Source organism: Ictidomys tridecemlineatus, chromosome 4 (assembly GCF_052094955.1).
Source record: "Ictidomys tridecemlineatus isolate mIctTri1 chromosome 4, mIctTri1.hap1, whole genome shotgun sequence".
Taxonomy (NCBI): domain Eukaryota; kingdom Metazoa; phylum Chordata; class Mammalia; order Rodentia; family Sciuridae; genus Ictidomys; species Ictidomys tridecemlineatus.
The window spans coordinates 176374457-176393060 of record NC_135480.1 but is presented as its reverse complement, the minus strand read 5'-3'; the positions used below and the strand labels follow the sequence as shown (position 1 = coordinate 176393060).

At 38.2% G+C, this 18604-nt stretch overlaps 1 protein-coding gene across 5 annotated transcripts; it reads right to left on the bottom strand.

Moving 5' to 3' along the window:
* Positions 1-560: 560 nt before the first annotated feature.
* On the bottom strand, positions 561-18460 carry Trmt10b (tRNA methyltransferase 10B). Of its 5 annotated transcripts, none has more exons than XM_005326299.5 (9): positions 18333-18460; positions 16774-16974; positions 16195-16303; positions 15120-15244; positions 12770-12922; positions 11060-11138; positions 10141-10208; positions 1624-1747; positions 561-1059 (listed from the first exon to the last, which is right to left on the bottom strand). In XM_005326299.5, exons 1-9 carry the CDS (start codon positions 18420-18422, stop codon positions 953-955), a joined length of 1056 nt encoding a protein of 351 aa, XP_005326356.3. In that variant the 5' UTR covers positions 18423-18460; the 3' UTR covers positions 561-952. The 5 variants fall into 5 exon arrangements, with proteins under 5 accessions (XP_005326356.3, XP_013214491.2, XP_040142001.2 ...); XM_013359037.4 differs by having other exon boundaries at positions 18230-18344; XM_040286067.2 differs by lacking the exon at positions 18333-18460 and adding an exon at positions 17921-18174.
* Positions 18461-18604: the final 144 nt, after the last annotated feature.

Genomic DNA, 18604 nt, shown 5'->3' with positions numbered 1-18604 from the left:
AGCATTATGTGTTCATAAAGATGTTTTTTGAAGGATGGCCTATTTTAGTTAAAAAAAAAAAACACTGATATTTATCAAATGACCATAATTCACAAAGGATTAAATGGTAAGGGATGCAGACAAAGCAAAATAACCTTTGGTTCTGAGGTAAAACATTTTCTGAATTTGCTAGCAGGTTAACTACCCCAATATGAAGCAACTGTATATAGGACACAAGAAAAGGAAGTATATTTGATAAGAGGTAGATTAACATGCTTGCATGTCAGAACACAACATTTTCTAAGACTCATCAATACTTTGGTTTTGCTTTTTAATTTGTTACAAATATATATGAAGAATGTAGTTTGTACAAGGCTCAGAATGCAAAACTATTCACACAAATTGGAAGAGAGAGGCCCTGCATTCCTATATTCAGAACAAGGGAGTACTGGGTGAGAGCCACAGGCGGGAACAAAGTGTGCTAAGGGGGCTCAAAGTAGATAGGTCAGGTCAGGCAGATTCTGCAAAGCTTATGTGCAGCATTTCACTCAGCTGGAAAAATCAGCACACTCAGAGGCAGCTGGAGAAAGTCATACAATTTAATGCCAGTTTAGTATATATAAAATAATTGATATAACAATTATTTTGCCACATAAACAGTCTCTAAAAGTAGGGTCTTTCACAAATAGAGAAGTATAAAAGATTAATTAACATATCCAAAGTCATGTAGTTTTAGAGCTAATCCTTGTTATATAATTTTTTTTTTTTAAAACATTGATCAGGGCACTTCCTGTGAGCCAGGCACTGTGGACAATGCAAAAGCATAAAATATGGTCCCTGTCATTAGTTTACACTATGAAGATCCAAGATATCAAGTAAAGGCAAGTATATGCCACTACTACCCCCTGCCTTTTTCTTTGGTTGAAACACCTCAGGCACTTCATCTCCTGCAGCTGCAATCTTAGGCTGCCCGTTATTCCACTGAATTTCGAAGAACATAGCCTTTTCCCAAAGAAACTCCTTTCTTCAATGCTTCAGGCCAGTTGTGAGTCTCCAAGAAAGTGGACAGGATATCAAACACTGTTAAAAGGTAAACAGAAGACAACAACCATATGAGAAAAGAGAACTAGTAAATAAATAATGAGAAAAATGGGTGTTCCAGCATATTTTATTGAACGTATGTCCTTTGCATCTCACATGGTACCAGGACAGAGGCAAAGACACAGCCTTGCCTTACCATAAGGACCTCATCCTACACTAAGATACAGGCCTGTGAATGGGCAATACTGCAATACAGAAACATAGTCAACAAAGAAGGGGCCCTGACATGGCTTGGGAGGGGAAGGAAAGTTAGCTTACATGTTCTTTAATTGAACTCTGAGGAACAAATAGGAATTCATCAATCAATGAAGGGTTGAAGGCAGATCATAGGCAAGGGGAACAATTTCAACTATCCTTAATGTAGTTGGGAAGCAGGAAGAAAATTAAAAATGCCTCTTGGTGGCCAGAATACATGTCACAAAATGCACACGATGAAGTCCAGGCATATAAGTCACAAGAGACTAAGTCAAAGGACATTATACTTAATGCAATATAGCGGCCTCAGAACTAATGTATGTTGGGCAAGGGCTACGTAAGCAGTACCTTGATTGATAGCCAATATCTCTGAATGATAGTTTTTCCCATTCTGGAGCCTGACCATGTATTCCTGGATTGGTAAGCGGGCTGTCTTGACAGAATACTCCTGGGCCTTTTGAAACGTCACCTTCTGTAAATCAAAGTTAAATACTTTTCATATTACAAAAATTATAAATGAATTATTATCACACATATGGACAGGAATTGTAATCATGTAATATGCATAGCAAACTGTGAGATCCCCATTTATGCCTATGCTAGTTTCCATCAGTAATCACAGAGACAAACATTAAAATATGAGTCTAGGGCTGGGGTTGTGGCTCAGTGGTGGAGTGCTTGCCGAGCATGTGTGAGGCACTGGGTTTGGTTTTCAGCGTATAATTAAATGTCCATTGATAACTGAAAAAATACATATAAAAAATAAGTAGTATATGTTAGAATGGAAGAAACTTCAGAAAATGAAGAGTACTCATCCCAAGTAAGAAATGGCAGCAACACCTCACTTTCTGGGGACCATTTATTCACAAGCTTCCGTTTACTACCAGTTATAAGACAAATAAAATAAGCAAAAGAGGCAGATCTACAGCTACAAGGCTTCAAAGAGCCTAAGCAGTTTAACCAGAGACTGCTCCTGGCCTGAACTAAGTAAGACTTGATTCTGAATATCTGGTGTTTTAAGCTCAGTCAATTGACAGCAGCAAATGAAAGAAAAGGAAAACAGGATTCAAGAAAATTAGTTAGCTAGCAATAAAGCAGCACTGAGGGGCTGGGGCTGTACCTCAGTGGTACAGCACTTGCCTAGCATGGGCACTGCGTTTGATCCTTAGCACCACATAAAAAAATAAATAAATAAAGTTTAAAAAAAGACAACACTGAAATGTAAGATTCAACAATTCCATCAAAAGGAAGGGCAGAGGGGCTGGGGATGTGGCTCAAGCAGTAGCGCGCTCTCCTGGCATGCGTGCGGCCCGGGTTCGATCCTCAGCACCGCATACCAACAAAGATGTTGTGTCTGCCGAAAACTAAAAAATAAATATTAAAAATTCTTTAAAAAAAAAAAAAAAAAAAAAGGAAGGGCAGAATCAAAGAACTTAAAAAGTCCAACCATCTAAAGTTCCCGAGGGTCAGTGCACAGAACTGATGACTCTATGAGATGCCCCTGGGCCACAACTGAAGCTTCACAACATTCACTACCTTGTAAGAAACACAGGAAAGATTTTTTTTTTTTAACAATCTTTTTTAAGATATCAGGATTAAAGAGAAAGGTTTTGATCACAAGGATAATTACTAAATTTGGGTTTAGAGGGGGCCTCAGCCATGTTGACTACTTTTATTTTACTTTTTATATTTAAAAAAAAACTTTTAGTTGTCAATGGACTTTTATTTATTTATTTATTTTTTTAAAGAGAGAGAGAATTTTAATATTTATTTTTTAGTTATTGGCGGACACAACATCTTTGTTTGTATGTGGTGCTGAGAATCGAACCTGGGCTGCACGCATGCCAGGCGAGCGCGCTACCGCTTGAGCCACATCCCCAGCCCATGGACTTTTATTTTATTTATTTATATGTGGTGCTAAGAATCAAACTCAGGGCCTAACACAAGCTAGGTAAGTGCTCTACCACTGACCTACAACCTCAGCCCCTATGTTGACTATTTCACTTCAACCACCTACCCAGTGTTTGTCTATCCTTTATAACCTCTTTCCCATTGGCTATCTGGCCATCGTGACAGAGTCACCCTGGGGTGACCCATTTCAAATTGATGGTACCAGATAGCAGGAAATTATCTTGATATTGAAACACATTTTCCATTTGCCTTTAGTCCTCTACTCATTTATCTAGGTCTTTTATCCCAATTAAGCAAGTAAAATGGCCCTGCCACAAGATGGCCATTCAGATACTTTAAGTCAGGGATCATTCATTCCCTATGGATGCTATTGTCTCCAGACTGATAATTTCAGTTCTGCCATCACGATGGACAGCCATCGTGACAGAGTCACCCTGGGGTGACCCATTTCAAATTGATGGTACCAGATAGCAGGAAATTATCTTGATATTGAAACACATTTTCCATTTGCCTTTAGTCCTCTACTCATTTATCTAGGTCTTTTATCCCAATTAAGCAAGTAAAATGGCCCTGCCACAAGATGGCCATTCAGATACTTTAAGTCAGGGATCATTCATTCCCTATGGATGCTATTGTCTCCAGACTGATAATTTCAGTTCTGCCACTCTTCTTTGACTGTAACTTAGTTTCAAGAGTCTTCATCATTCAGGTCAGTCTCTTCTGAACTTGTTCTAGTTTGTCAACATCCTTTAATTTATCATCCTATAACTTACTGGTCAACATGAGTTACAACCTTGTGTATAAGGAGGTCTAACATCTATTCTGCTTAGATGTTGGATGTGATGGCCAATCCTGAATTGTCAATTTGATTGGATTAAGTGATACCTAAGATTAAGAGGCTTCTGAGTGTGTCAATGAGGGTGTTTCTAGGAATGGTTGGCATGTGGGACAGTAACTCGAAGGGGAGACCCACCCTAAATGTGGGCTGCAAGGTCCAGTTGGTTGGGGCCCTGAATAGAACAAAAATGCAGAAGAATGAGGAAGCAACAGTGGATGCATACTCTGTTCTTCTTGAGTTAGTGCTTGGATTGCTATGCAATCACCTGAGGACATCAGACTCCAGCTCTTTCACTCTTCCAAAGCAGACTCTGACCAGTAACTCTCCAGGGAGTTTCCAGGCCTTTGATCCCGGACAGAAGCTAGACCACTGGGCCCTTTTGTTCTGAGACTCCAGATTCTTGGTCTGAGCAGCTACTGGTTCCTCAGCTCTCCAGCTTGCACACAATCACTGTGGGACTATCTAGTTTCTGCAATCTAGTCTAATAAATTCCCTTTTTATAATCATAAGAATATAGATTATAGACATCTCTATAAATCCTATTAGTTCTGCTCCTCTAGAAAACCCTGATTAATACACTAGATCACCTTCCTCAGACTGACATGAAACAGAATTCCAAGAGTGGACTTCCAAAAATGTTAAGTGATGCAATTAGTATGGGATAGGCATGGCTGATAGGATTTCACTGAAGAAGGGTAATAGTATTTTGCACAGATGAGCTATCTGCCATTTAAACACTTGTGGCCCTAATTCAGTACAATCACTTTGAACTACAGTACAGAATTCAAAGTTAGTAGGATGCCTAGATGCTACCCTGAGAGCTTACAAAGTAGTTTATTTTTTGCATAATCCAAAATAAATGACTTTCCTTGAAGAAATGTTGTTTTTAATGTATGGCCCTGAAAAAGCCAAAATCTCCAGTAAGAAACAAAAAGTTTTACACATCTGACATTTTTGTACCAGTTGTTTTCAGTTTAAATGATAAAAAGTTAAAAGAGGATGTGTTAAAACTGCAAATCTAGAGATTACTCACTGACCCTCTGGGTTTTACTGCCTCAAAAAAGGGGCTGTGATCCCACTACAGAAGAATAGTGTCAATTTGCTGGGTAAATAGTAATCTTGTCTCTTAAATAAGGCTATCCTCCCCCAAGTTTTTATTTTGAAATATTTCAAACCTAAGAAAAGCTAAAATAATAATGTAATCAATATCCGTTCCTGTCATCTACATTGACCAGTTGCCATTATTGTTTTTTGTTTGGTACTGGGGATTGAACCCAGGGTGCTAACCACTGAGGCACATCCCCTGACCTTTTTATTTTTTATTTTGAGATAGGTTCTCACTAAGTTGCTTAGGGCCTCACTAAGTTACTAAGGCTGGCTTTGAATTTGCAATCTTCCTGCCTTAGCCTTCAGAGCCATAGGGATTACAGGTGTGCACCACCATGCCCAGCTTACATTTGCCAGTTATTATCATTTTATCAAATTTGCTTATCTCGTATAGACACAGGTTCATTATGCTGAAGCAATTTGAAAGTAAGCTATAGACATCACAACACTTCACAAAAATACTTAAGCATGCATCTAAGAACAATGATATTCTCTTGCCTTGCCATAATACCTTTTTCTGAATGTGTCAGAAATTTTTAAGAAATTCATCAATAATTCTGTAAAATCACTTAATATATATCTATATTAAAAGCTCCCCAACTATCCCTCAAATGTCTTTTTAGCCAGAATCCAACCAAGGATCACTGTATTTGACCATTATTTTTATCCACTCATATATATATATATATATATATATTTTTTTTGTAATGGGGATTGAACTCAGGAGCACTCAACCACTGAGCCACATCCCCAGCCCTATTTAGTATTTTATTTAGAGACAGGGTCTTACTGAGGCTGGCTTTGAACTCGCTATCCCCCCAAGCCATTGGGATTACAGGTGTGTCACCATGTCCAGCTATTCATATATTTTTGAGATGGACTTCACTATATTTCCCAGGCTGACCCCAGGGCTCTAAAGCTCATGTGATCCTCCTATCTCATTCTCCCAAGTAGCTGAAGCTATAAGTGACACCTCTGTGCCAGGCTATGTTTTTTTGTTTTTTTAATCTCTAATTTACAACAGATGCCTTCTATTTTAGTTTCTATTACATTGGCTTTTTTTTTTTTTGCAAGATCTTCTGTCTTGTAGAATGGCCCTCAGTCTGGATTTGTCTGTTTCCTCATCATTAAATTCAGTTTAAACATTCTTGAGTAAGAATATATCACATCACAGGTGAGATTCTATCACACCAGGAGGCACACAATGTCACTATTTATGATACTATGTTTGATCAAATTTGGATTAGACAGATTGCATCAATTTAATTGCATATTTTTGCTTTTATAATCTGTATTATGGTACTTTTTTTTAAAGTGGTAATTTATTTATTTATTTTTGTATTATGGTACTTTGAGACCATGTAAATGGTTCCTCCACAACTTTTCATTTATCAATTGCCTGAGTTGATGACTACATTAAGAGCGATAAAAACATTAATATTCTAATTCTATTATACATCCCTCACTTATTAGCTGTGTCTTCTTTTTTAAAAATTTTTTATTTTTTTTAATTTTTATTTTTTTGAATCAAGCTTTTTATTTATTTACTTTTTAATTTTTTAATATGTATTTTTTTAGTTTTCGGCGGACACAACATCTTTGTTTTTTTTTTTCTTTTTTTTTTAATTGGTTGTTTACAACATTACAAAGCTCTTGACATATCATATTTCATACATTAGATTGAAGTGGGTTATGAACTCCCAATTTTACCCCAAATGCAGATTGAAGAATCACGTCGGTTACACATCCACAATTTTACATAATGCCCAATTAGTAATTGTTGTATTCTGCTACCTTTCCTATCCCCTACTATCCCCCCTCCCCTCCCCTCCCATCTTCTCTCTCTACCCCATCTACTGTAATTCATTACTTTCCTTGTTTATTTTCCCATTCCCCTCACAACCTCTTATATGTAATTTTGTATAGCAATGAGGGTCTCCCTTCATTTCCATGCAATTTCCCTTTTCTCTTCCTTTCCCTCCCATCTCATGTCTCTGTTTAATGTTAGTCTTTTCTTCCTGCTCTTCCTCCCTGCTCTGTTCATAGTTGCTCTCATTATATCAAAGAAGACATTTGGTATTTGTTTTTTAGGGACTGACTAGCTTCACTAAGTATAATCTGCTCTAGTGCCATCCATTTCCCTGCAAATTCTATGATTTTGTCATTTTTTATTGCTGCATAGTACTCCATTGTGTATAGATGCCACATTTTTTTTTATCCATTCATCTATTGAAGGGCATCTGGGTTGGTTCCACAGTCTAGCTATTGTGAATTGTGCTGCTATGAACATCGATGTGGCAGCATCCCTGTAGCATGCTCTTTTAAGGTCTTCAGGGAATAGTCCGAGAAGGGCAATAGCAGGGTCAAATGGTGGTTCCATTCCCAGCTTTCCCAGGAATCTCCAAACTGCTTTTCAAATTGGCCGCACCAATTTGCAGTCCCACCAGCAATGTACAAGAGTACCCTTTTCTCCACATCCTCGACAGCACTTGTTGTTGTTTGACTTCATAGTGGCTGCCAATCTTACTGGAGTGAGATGGTATCTTAGGGTGGTTTTGATTTGCATTTCTCTGACTGCTAGAGATGGTGAGCATTTTTTCATGTACTTATTGATTGATTGTATGTCCTCCTCTGAGAAGTGTCTGTTCAGATCCTTGGCCCATTTGTTGATTGGGTTATTTGTTATCTTATTGTCTAATTTTTTGAGTTCTTTGTATACTCTGGATATTAGGGCTCTATCTGAAGTGTGAGGAGTAAAAATTTGTTCCCAGGATGCAGGCTCCCTATTTACCTCTCTTATTGTTTCTCTTGCTGAGAAAAAACTTTTTAGTTTAAGTAAGTCCCATTTGTTGATTCTTGTTATTAACTCTTGTGCTATGGGTGTCCTATTAAGGAATTTGGAGCCCGACCCCACAATATGTAGATCGGAGCCAACTTTTTCTTCTATCAGACGCAGAGTCTCTGATTTGATATCAAGCTCCTTGATCCATTTAGAGTTAACTTTTGTGCATGGCGAGAGGAAGGGATTCAGTTTCATTTTGTTGCATATGGATTTCCAGTTTTCCCAACACCATTTGTTGAAGATGCTATCCTTCCTCCATTGCATGCTTTTAGCCCCTTTATCAAATATAAGATAGTTGTAACTTTGTGGATTAGTCTCTGTGTCCTCTATTCTATACCATTGGTCCACCCGCCTGTTTTGGTACCAGTACCATGCTGTTTTTGTCACTATTGCTCTGTAATATAGTTTGAAATCTGGTATCGCTATACCGCCTGATTCACACTTCCTGCTTAGAATTGCTTTTGCTATTCTGGGTCTTTTATTTTTCCATATGAATTTCATGATTGCTTTATCTATTTCTACAAGAAATGCCATTGGGATTTTGATTGGCATTGCATTAAACCTATAGAGAACTTTTGGTAATATCGCCATTTTGATAATGTTATGTGGTGCTGAGGATCAAACCCAGGCCACACGCGTGCCAGGCGAGCGTGCTACCGCTTAAGCCACATCCCCAGCCCTAAAAATTTTTTAATACATTCTTTTTAGATATATATGACAGTAGAATGTATTTTGACATACTATACATAATGGAGTATAACCTATTCTAATTAGAATCCCATTCCTGTGGTTGAACATGATGTGGAGTGACACTGACATTCATATATGAGCATAGAATCATGTATGATTCATTCTACTGTCTTTCCTATTCCCATCCCTCCTTGCTACCTTTCATTACTCTTTGTCTAATCCAATGAACTTATATTTCTTCCCTGCCCCCCTTATTGTGGTTATTAGTTGATATTCTATAAGAGAGTCCTGCATTATGTTATAAGTTATATAAGTTAATTCATATAATACATAATATTATACGTTAATGCATATAAGTTAGCATTATGAATTCATGGAACACTAATGTTTTAAAAATAAATGCAATTAAGTTGACTATCATTTGAGGTAAATATGTTTCATATATGTGTATCACACATATAGAAAAAATATAAAAACGTAAAACCTACAAAAACATTTATATAAAATAGACCCACCAACATATACTTGTGGGATCACAAAACATATCAAGAAGGACACATGTTGGGGCTAGGGTTATGGCTCAGCAGGAGAGCACTCACCTAGAATGCGTGAAGTGCTAGGTTCGGTCCTCAGCACCACAGAAAAAATAAATAAATAAAATAAAGATAATGTGTACAATAAAAAATTATATATATATATATATATATATTTAAAAAAAAAAAGAAGGTCACATGTTATGGTTTAGATGTGAGGTGTCCTCAAAAAGCTCAAGTGTGAGATAATGCAAAAAGGTTCAGAGGATAAATGACTGGCTTGAAAAAATATCAACACAACCAGTGAATTAATCCCCAAAAAGGGATTCACTGAGTGGTAACTGAAGTGGGAGGGTGTGACTGGAGGAGGTGGGAATTCGGGGCTCTGGGGTATATATTTGTATCTCGGCAAGTAGAACCTCTCTGCTTTCTGATCACTATGTGAGCTGCTTCCCTCTGCCATACTCTTCCGCCATGATGTCCTACCTCACCTCAAGCCCCAAGGAATGGAGCCGGCCTTCTATGGACTAAGATCTCTGAAACCGTGAGCCCTCAAATAAACCTTTCCTCCTTTAAAATTTTCCTGGTCAGATCTTTTAATCAGAGCAGTGAAAAAGTTGACCATAAGAACATATAAGAAAACAGCGATTGCCTTGGGGAATAGGGAGAGAGAGACTTACTTTTCCCTATACTCCTTTATGTACGTTAACTATTATATCCATTACAAAATTTAATAGCTACATAACATATACTATTTACTAAATATAAACAAACTGCTGTGAGAAGAAGGAATACACTGATAGAGAGCCACCGTAGAACAGGCTCTTTCTTCCTGTCCCTCTAAGCTCCAAGACTCTTTGGGTAAAATTACAACAGGGCAATCATCTATAAAAGTAAGCAGTACTTTTCAAAATATAGATGTTGGGGCCAAAATGTACACTTACTTTCTGAATGCTTTCATCCACAAGTCCACCAAGGATGTAAACTTTGTTTAGGTCAACATCTTGAAGCGCTAATGAAAAAATGAAGGCCATTGAGATCAAATCCGTTTTATAATTTCAAAATCCAAACAAAGCAAAAGAAAAGAAATATTAACAATAAGTTGAAATTTAATGAATAGAAAATAAAGAATTTAGACTTGTTCAATGAATCCAAAAATTAATTCTCTAAAAAGACCAATAAAAGTCAGGAACGATAATGAATGCCTGTAACCCGAGCAGCTTGGGAGGCTGAGGCAGGAGGATCATGAGTTCAAAGCCAGCTTCAGCAAAAGCGAGGCCCTAAGCAACTCAGTGAGACCCTGTCTCTAAATAAAATACAAAATAGGGTTGGGGATGTGGCTCAGTGGTTGAGTACCCCTGAGTTCAATCATCCCCGGTACCAAAAAAAAAGACCAATAAAATAGACAACCTATTGACATATCTAATCAAGAAAACAAGACAGAAGGTCTAAATCAATATCAGATTCAGAAAGGACAAAATTAAAACTAAAGAGCAACATGCAATAATTAAAAGAGAACATTACAATCAACTTAATACCAATAAATTTGAAAACTAAGTGAAATGGATGATATTCTAGAGGAAAAAATATATATATGTTGAACACTGACCCAAGAAGGGACAATGAAGGAAGCTGACCAGAGGAACTGGATTGCCTGAGAATGGAGACCCTGAATCTGTGCGGCAGTTGATCACCTGAAGAAGCCTCTGCTCAGAAAAGGTGTATAGTTCACACCCTCTGCAAAGCAGTTCAACAAATGCCTTTTTGGGTACTTCTTGAGTGGCTTTAATAAATGGCCAGAGAATACTTAAACTAAGGGCTAGCAGCAAAGTGCTATACGAATCTGTGCAGTAAGATACATACCATGCTCTGAATCAGGAGTCAGGTACACAAGGGTTTCCAGGGGAAATAAACTAAAGCAGTCTTCTTCTGTTATATCCAGCTGGAAAATGCAAAGAACCCAATATGGTAGGAATGAGGTTAGAATGTGGCCCACAGTTCAAACAGCTAGTTACGTGGCATCTAGTTTCCATCAGGCACAGCTAGCTCTAAGTGTATCAAGGAGTGGCACGTCTGACAGCTTATTCTCAGAAAGTACTTGGTCAGGGAGCAAAGATACGTGAAAGGGGCTGGGGTTGTGGCTCAGTGGCAGAGCTCTGCTTGCCTCACACACATGAGGCACTGGGTTCGATCCTCAGCACCACATAAAAACAAATAAACAAAGATATAGCATCCATCTATAACTTTTAAAAAAAAAGACACGAAACTATGAAGTGAGACAGAAAGTGACGTGGGGCTCTCATGGAGGTACAGAGATCACACAGGACTACAGGTGAGGGAGTAACAACACCAGGGACAACCTTCTGGTAAAGGAAATGCTGGAGTTGGGTTTCTGCAAAAACAAATGGAAGAAGAATTCAAAGCAGACAAAATTGCCTAAAAAAGGCAGTAAGACAGCAATAAGAAAGAAAAGTAAGGAAACCATATGTAAGTGGGTCTGTTCAGCTTACATACAAGAATTATTTTTAAAAAAGTATACAGAAGTAAATCTGGAAGTGGCTGTACTACAGTAGGGGCTGTTCAGACAGTAACAGCAACACAGCCAGCTGCACAGTACCACAGAGCACACCCTGCACACTCACAGCCTCTATGGATCTCCATAGGAAGGCCACAAGTGCTCAGCCCTAGCTACAAAATGCAAACACATAAGGCAGTGTGTGTGTGTGTGTGTGTGTGTTGTGTATGTGTATGTGTTTTGCTGGAAACTGAATCCAGACCTCACAAATGCTAGGTAAGCACTCCAACACTGAACCACATCCCCAGTCCCCATGAGGCATTTTTAGAGTCATTTCTTAGAAACTGATCTGGATTCTCACTTGCATATCCATCATTTATAAGATCCTAGAATAAGAGTTTAAAAGTACCTTAATATTCCCTAAAACTCATCTGGAATCTAAACTACTTCAAAAAATATTCTTTCTTTTCCTCCAAAAATCATGTTTCCTGGTTTTGCACCCAAGAGCAAGGAAGAAGTTATGGCATTTCTAAAAATACTTCTGGAGTTTATAGTCTACCATGAGCTATACAGGTAGCAAAACAGTCCTATTAAATAGTGGTGATATTAGCTTGCCAATGCAGTGGAAGAATGAGAAAAAAATTTAAATGTTAATAACTAATAAGTTCTGAATTTTAAATTGCAATAGTGAAAAGATGTATATTACAGTGCCATCAGTACACATGGTGGACTGGTTCCAGGAACCCCTACAGATACCAAAATCCAAGGATGTTCCAGTCCCACATATGAAATGGCCTAGTAGTTGCACTGAAGCTATGCATATCCTCCTGTATACTTTAAATCATCTCTAGATTACTTATACTGCCTAATACAATGCAAATGCTATATAAACACTTGTTACATTGCATTATTCAGGGAATAATGACAAAAAAAAGTTCACACATGTTTGGTACAGAGAGAGACCAGCTGTATAACAAAATAAAAAAAATTTTTAAAAATTACTATTAATCCATGACTACTTTTTAGATAATTCAAAGAACTAGCAAAAAGATTCTTACCAGGTAACTAGAAAATCCATCATTCATCCTCAAACATTCTTCATAGAGGGGACTATCTGTCATGAATCCAGTAAGGCAGATCCAAAAGGGTCTGTCAACTTTTTTGTTTGAACCATACAACCTTCGGATCTGTCCAGCCAGCCTACTTAATTCCTTCAAAAAAATAAGGACAACTCAGGGTGGAAACATGCCAAATCACTCTCAATTCACTATTGAACAATCGCTACACAAAATGCTATTCCAGAAAATCTCATGGACTAGGATGGCACCTTTAACTCTAGAAATAAGTACATGCAAGTGTATTACACACCCTGTGATACCACACCTCACAGATGAAAGTTCAGATGATATCAACCCAGAAATGATGATTAAATGGAAAAACATTTTCCCTTCTGCTGACCCCACTCTTGCATATTTAATACATAAATTGGTTATGTCAGCTTTTTCCCCCCCAATTATTTTTTCAAAAATTTGTACTTTTTAGTCATACATGACAGTAGAATGTATTTTTTAAAGAATTTTTTTTTTTTTTTTTTAGTTGCAGATAGGCACACTACCTTTATTTTATTTATGTGGTGCTGAGGATCGAACCCAGTACCCCATGCATGAAAGATAAGAACTCAACCCCTGAGCCACAACCCCAGTCAGTAGAATGTATTTTGACATAGCATAAGTACATGGAGTTTAACTTCCCATTCCTGTGGTTATACATGGTGTGGAGTTACACTGGCTGTGCATTCATAAATTAACACAGGAAAGTTATGTCCAAATTATCCTATTGTCTTTCCCATTTCCATCCTCCCTCCCTTCCCCCTATCCCCTCTGTCCCAATCTGATGAACCTCTACTCCTCACCCTACCCCTCCTCCTGTGAGTCAGCACCTGCATATCAGAGAGAATATGTGGCCTTTGGTTTTTGGAGACCGACTTATTTCATTTAGCATGATAGCCTCCAGTCCCATCCATTTACCAGCAAATACCATAATTTCACTCTTTATGTTTGAGTAATATTCCATTATATATATGTACCATGGTTATGTTAGCTTTTATCTTAAACTTTACCAATTGATATTTACTATTTAAGCTATTAAAAAGAAGCTGATTACTGAAATTTTTATATTTCTTCAGGAATATTTGGCATCTCTGCCTGTAACTTAGGGAGATGTCATAGGGTTGGAAGTTTTAATTTTCCACCTTCATTCTAGAATGGTTATCTCATAACCTAACTTGATTTGTTTGGTAGAGGAAAAAAGTCTTTGTATTTGATTTAATCTGCTATATCAAGTAATGTAACTAGCAGAGAATTCCTAGTTCACCTTTTCAGAGGGCTAGAGGTTCCATGTAAATCCCCAGATCTATAATTCTCCTAGTTTCTCTGAAAAACATGTTAAACACTAGCACATATAACAGGAAAGTTTGAAAACAAAGAGATTTGTTTAAAGTCTCTACTGCAGTATAAGGCCTAAAATTGAGGAACATTATATGCTGCCATGACTTCTGGTGAAAACAGGACCTCAAGTTACCTAATTCAAGTTCCCTTGCCAACTCTGCCTCTACAGATGAGATGAGGCTCCCTAGCTTAAAAACCCTTTTTATCAAGAGGATGCAGTATAATTCCTGTTTATCCTTGAGTAGCAGGTTTTGGTTCCTTGCCAGCTCAAGGAAAAAACTAAACGAACTAGTCATATCTTCCTATAGGAACCAGGAGACACTTCGCCCCCTTGATACCACAGAGCCCACATCCCATCACCCTGGCTGCTAATTTTATTCTCAAGTACAACCCCTTTTGTGGCTTCGTGGGATGTGTAAAATACTCCTCCCTAAGGCAGTGAGTATATGAGACTTAAAAAACTGCTGTTAATATCTGCTGTCAAATACACTTTTTGTATCTGACCATCCCCAGAACCCTAGAGTGAAAATCCCTCCCTCACCAATGGGATGAATGAGAAACAATTAAAACATACACTGAAAGAAAAACTTCCACCAGGTAACCACCCCACAACATACTACCAGGTAAATAGTCCTCTTCCCAGCAGAAGGCCAAAGATTTAGGGTCTGGAGAATTGAGCCTGAAAGGTTCCATCCAGACTAAAGACACCATGAACAGAGAGATAAAGGTGGTGGGCTCAAAACAGAAGACAAGGTAACATCTGCAAATAAACCAATGGATGTATGTTCTCTTCCAGATTCTTTCGAACAGCCATATCAGAACTTAGTAGCCCAGTGTAGAAAACACTTTGGCTGGATTACTAAAGAACTACAGAAGCTGATGATGAATACTCTTCATAAAGGCTGTACCCTTTGGATCTCCCTCAGGTAAGCAGGAATTCCAGGCTTAGTGCATGTTCTACCTTCTTTGACATGTGATGAGTCATACTCAAATCGATACACAGTCTTGGTCCTGAATGTTTGGCCTCCAAGAGTTTTTCTTTGGTTAAGGCTCTCAGAAATCTTTTGCTGTGCTGGGGGCAGATGCCTATAGCAAAAATATCAGAAAAAAGAAATGGGAAAACAGGAATAATATTCTGTAAAAATAGACTTCCCAGGGCTGGGGATGTGGCTCAAGCGGTGGCGTGCTTGCCTGGCATGCGTGTGGCCCGGGTTCTATCCTCAGCACCATATACAAACAAAGATGTTGTGTCCGCCAATAACTAAAAATAAAATATTAAAAAAAATTCTCTCCCTCTTTAAAAAAAAATACTTTCCTTTTATTTTTGCACATAAAGAGAATCTTTTTTTTTAGAGAGAGAGAGAGAGAGAGAGAGAGGGAGAGAGGGAGAGAGAATTTTTTAATATTTATTTTTTAGTTTTTCAGCAGACACAACATCTTTGTTTGTATATGGTGCTGAGGATCGAACCCAGGCCCCACGCATGCCAGGCGAGCGCTACCACTTGAGCCACATCCCCAGCCCCCATAAAGAGAATCTTGAGACTCATGAAAGGTATTGTTTCATTCATTAGATTTATGTCTAACAGAGTGGTGAGGAGTGTGGGATCTGGAGCAGACAGTTGGGTTTACATCCAAGTAAGGTCTATTCATTCATTAAATTAATTAACTTTAGGCATACGATTCAATTTCTCTGAGTCTCTGCTGCTTTTCTTACAAAATGGAGATAATCATTCCCCTTAGAGAGTCCAGTAAAATTTTTAGAACTGAACCCAACACATAGTACTGTGTAAATGTTAGTTGCTACTGGAATCTTTACTTCTGAGTTTATAAACACATATGTCAACCAGACTGCTTATATTTAAAAAGCAGCATTCAATTTTGCTTTGATACTTTGAAGCCCAACAAAATCAGATAATGGGTCCTACCTCCCAGATACTTGTTTTTCCTTAAAACATAATTCCTACTCTCCTAGGAACATGAGGACACGAGTTTGCTAAAAAATAAATGATTACATCAATAATCTCATTAATCATTACCTGTATTTTCTACACGGTTGGCTTTTCTTCTTTCTTTTTCTTGCTTTCTTTTGCTCTTCTTTGCTGCAACTATCTTTTCCCAGTGTCTCTGTTTTCTCTGGACATTTTTCTTATGTTATCCAGAAAAAAAATTGTTTGAGAACTTCATAAGCAACAAAAAGGAAAATGAATATTAGAAAGTTACTTAATTGTTTTTAAAAAATTATTATTTACAGGTAAAGTTAGGAGAGAAAAAAAGATTTCATCTTAAAAACAAACCTAGACTGGATTGTTTAGAGAAAATACAGCCCTGGAAAAGATATGTGACCTGGTCAATGTCAGTAAAATTCATCAGGGACAGGACCTAACCTACAGTTTAGATTCCCTGACCCTTCTCAGGTATGTAAAAAAATTTCTTTTGAACTTTATCTACTTTTCCCATGACTCAAATGAAACGGAAATATTATGATGAGCAGAAAATTAATTCACTATTTTAAACATACAAAAATCATTCCCAGTCTCTTTTTATTACTAGTAACTACCCCTGAAGCAGGGGTCTTGGGGACAATCAGTCCATCACTGAAAGCCCCCTGAACTCACCGAGCACCATGTTGCACTGCTTGTGGGGAGGGGCTCCCTGTCTGGGCAGTCACATTCCACATCAATCTGCAGAAGCTGGAAGCTTTCAGAGAGTCCATCTTCACCTATGTCTTCTAGGATGCCTTCTTGCCCCTGCAACTCTGGTGACTCTGTTCTCTGAACACTCCTTTCCAATTTCCAGTCCATGTGCCAGTCTCTGTCCTTTCAACCAGATTGGAAAAATACAAAATTACGTGAGATAATACACTATTTCACTTACAAGGCTAATTCCCTATATCCAAAAGATAAATAGTACTACTGTGCTGCTGATGGAGCAAACAGGTGTAAAATACTGACCCCTATTTATTGACCTAAGAAAAGCATGTGTCTTTCAGAGAAATATCCAGCACAGAAGCAGGTAGTAAGGAAGCCAAACATACTTCTTTAAAGACAAACATATTTCCTGACAACTCCAAGTAATGGGTAATTATTCCTTTTTACTGTGACACAGACAGCCAAGTTATTTATTGTGTGAGTGTTCTTTCTGAAATACACTGTATGACTATGTTTCAAACAATTTACTTTCAAACCAGTGATTTAACAAGTACTTATTAAGCATCTACTACATATAAGGTCCTATACTAAAAACAGCATGGGAGAATGAAGAACCAGCCAAAAAATATGGTAAAAAGTCATGAAAGCAATCAAGAATTCTTCTAGGTTTTGGTGACTATCAAAATTCTTCAAACTATATACCACCCTCTCCAGCTGTGTGTCACTGCAGCTGAAAGCCAGTCACCAGTGTGACTGTTAAAATATCCCTTAGAAATGCTTTGTTGGAAAATATGGAGAAGCACTGTAACAGCTCACTTAAGAAATGATGTCATGATTCGGGTAATTTCTGATCTGAGAGAAAACAGGTCAGAAATGTTCTATAGTCAAGTGTCAGAGACCAAGAGTGGCACAAATAATGCCCCTGGCTTGTTCAATATGCGATTCATGTATATGATAAAAAGACCTATTTCTGATGAAAAGTAATGATCTTCCGTCCCACCTGCTTCCACCTCTAGTGGCAACCCTCGTTAACCAGTTATTTTTAGTTCTAACTCCTTAGCCTTGAAACTATATGCTTACACATGACTTCTTGATTCATCTGCTTTGAACTTACCGGCTTCGAATGATACTTCAAATCACTTAAGCAAATCCCCCTCACATTTTACATCTTTTATTAGTTTTGTTGGTTGTTTTTTTTTTTTTTTTTTTTTTTTTGCTGTTGTTGTTATTGTTTTTCTTTCTTTCTCTCTTTCTTTTTGCGGAGCTGGGAGTGGAATCTAGAGCCTCGCGCAAGGTAGGTAAGCACCCCACCTGCACAAACCCAGATTCCAGACCCGGGAGCACACGGGGTCCTCCTGCCCCGAGGCCGTGAGCGCAAGCGCGAGGGGTGGCAAGAAGGGGAAGCACTAAGAAGGCAGCGTACCGCGGTCACTCGACCTCATGTCGCCACCGGCCAAGAGCATGCAGACTCTCCCATGCTGAGCCTCTTAACTCCTACCCCACCCGGAAACGAGCCCCGAACATACCTGGGGCCAACGCCTCACGCAGCAGCAGCGGCGCACATCTGGTCCCGCCCCGTGCCCACTTCCGGTTCCGGATCCCGCTCCGAGCAGCATCCTGGGAATTGTAGTTTTCAACTTGGCAGCAAGATGCGCAATGATCTATTATTTTTAAAAAATTTTTAACATTTATTTTTTAGTTGTTGGTACACAATATATTTATTTTATTTTTGTGTGGTGCTGAGGATTGAACCCAGTAATTCACGCATGCTAGGCAAGCGCTCTACCTCTGGGCCACA

What these genes read in the sequence shown, in the direction of transcription:
- Trmt10b (XM_005326299.5), bottom strand. Translation starts at nt 18,422, where the DNA reads ATGCTGCTCGGAGCGGGATCCGGAACCGGAAGTGGGCACGGGGCGGGA. An exon ending in GCAGTGCAACATGGTGCTCG is followed by an intron (nt 16,304 to 16,773) that starts GTGAGTTCAGGG and finishes GGATAACATAAG; the next exon opens with AAAAATGTCCAGAGAAAACA. An exon ending in TGGATGAAAGCATTCAGAAA is followed by an intron (nt 1,748 to 10,140) that starts GTAAGTGTACAT and finishes TTTGATTTACAG; the next exon opens with AAGGTGACGTTTCAAAAGGC.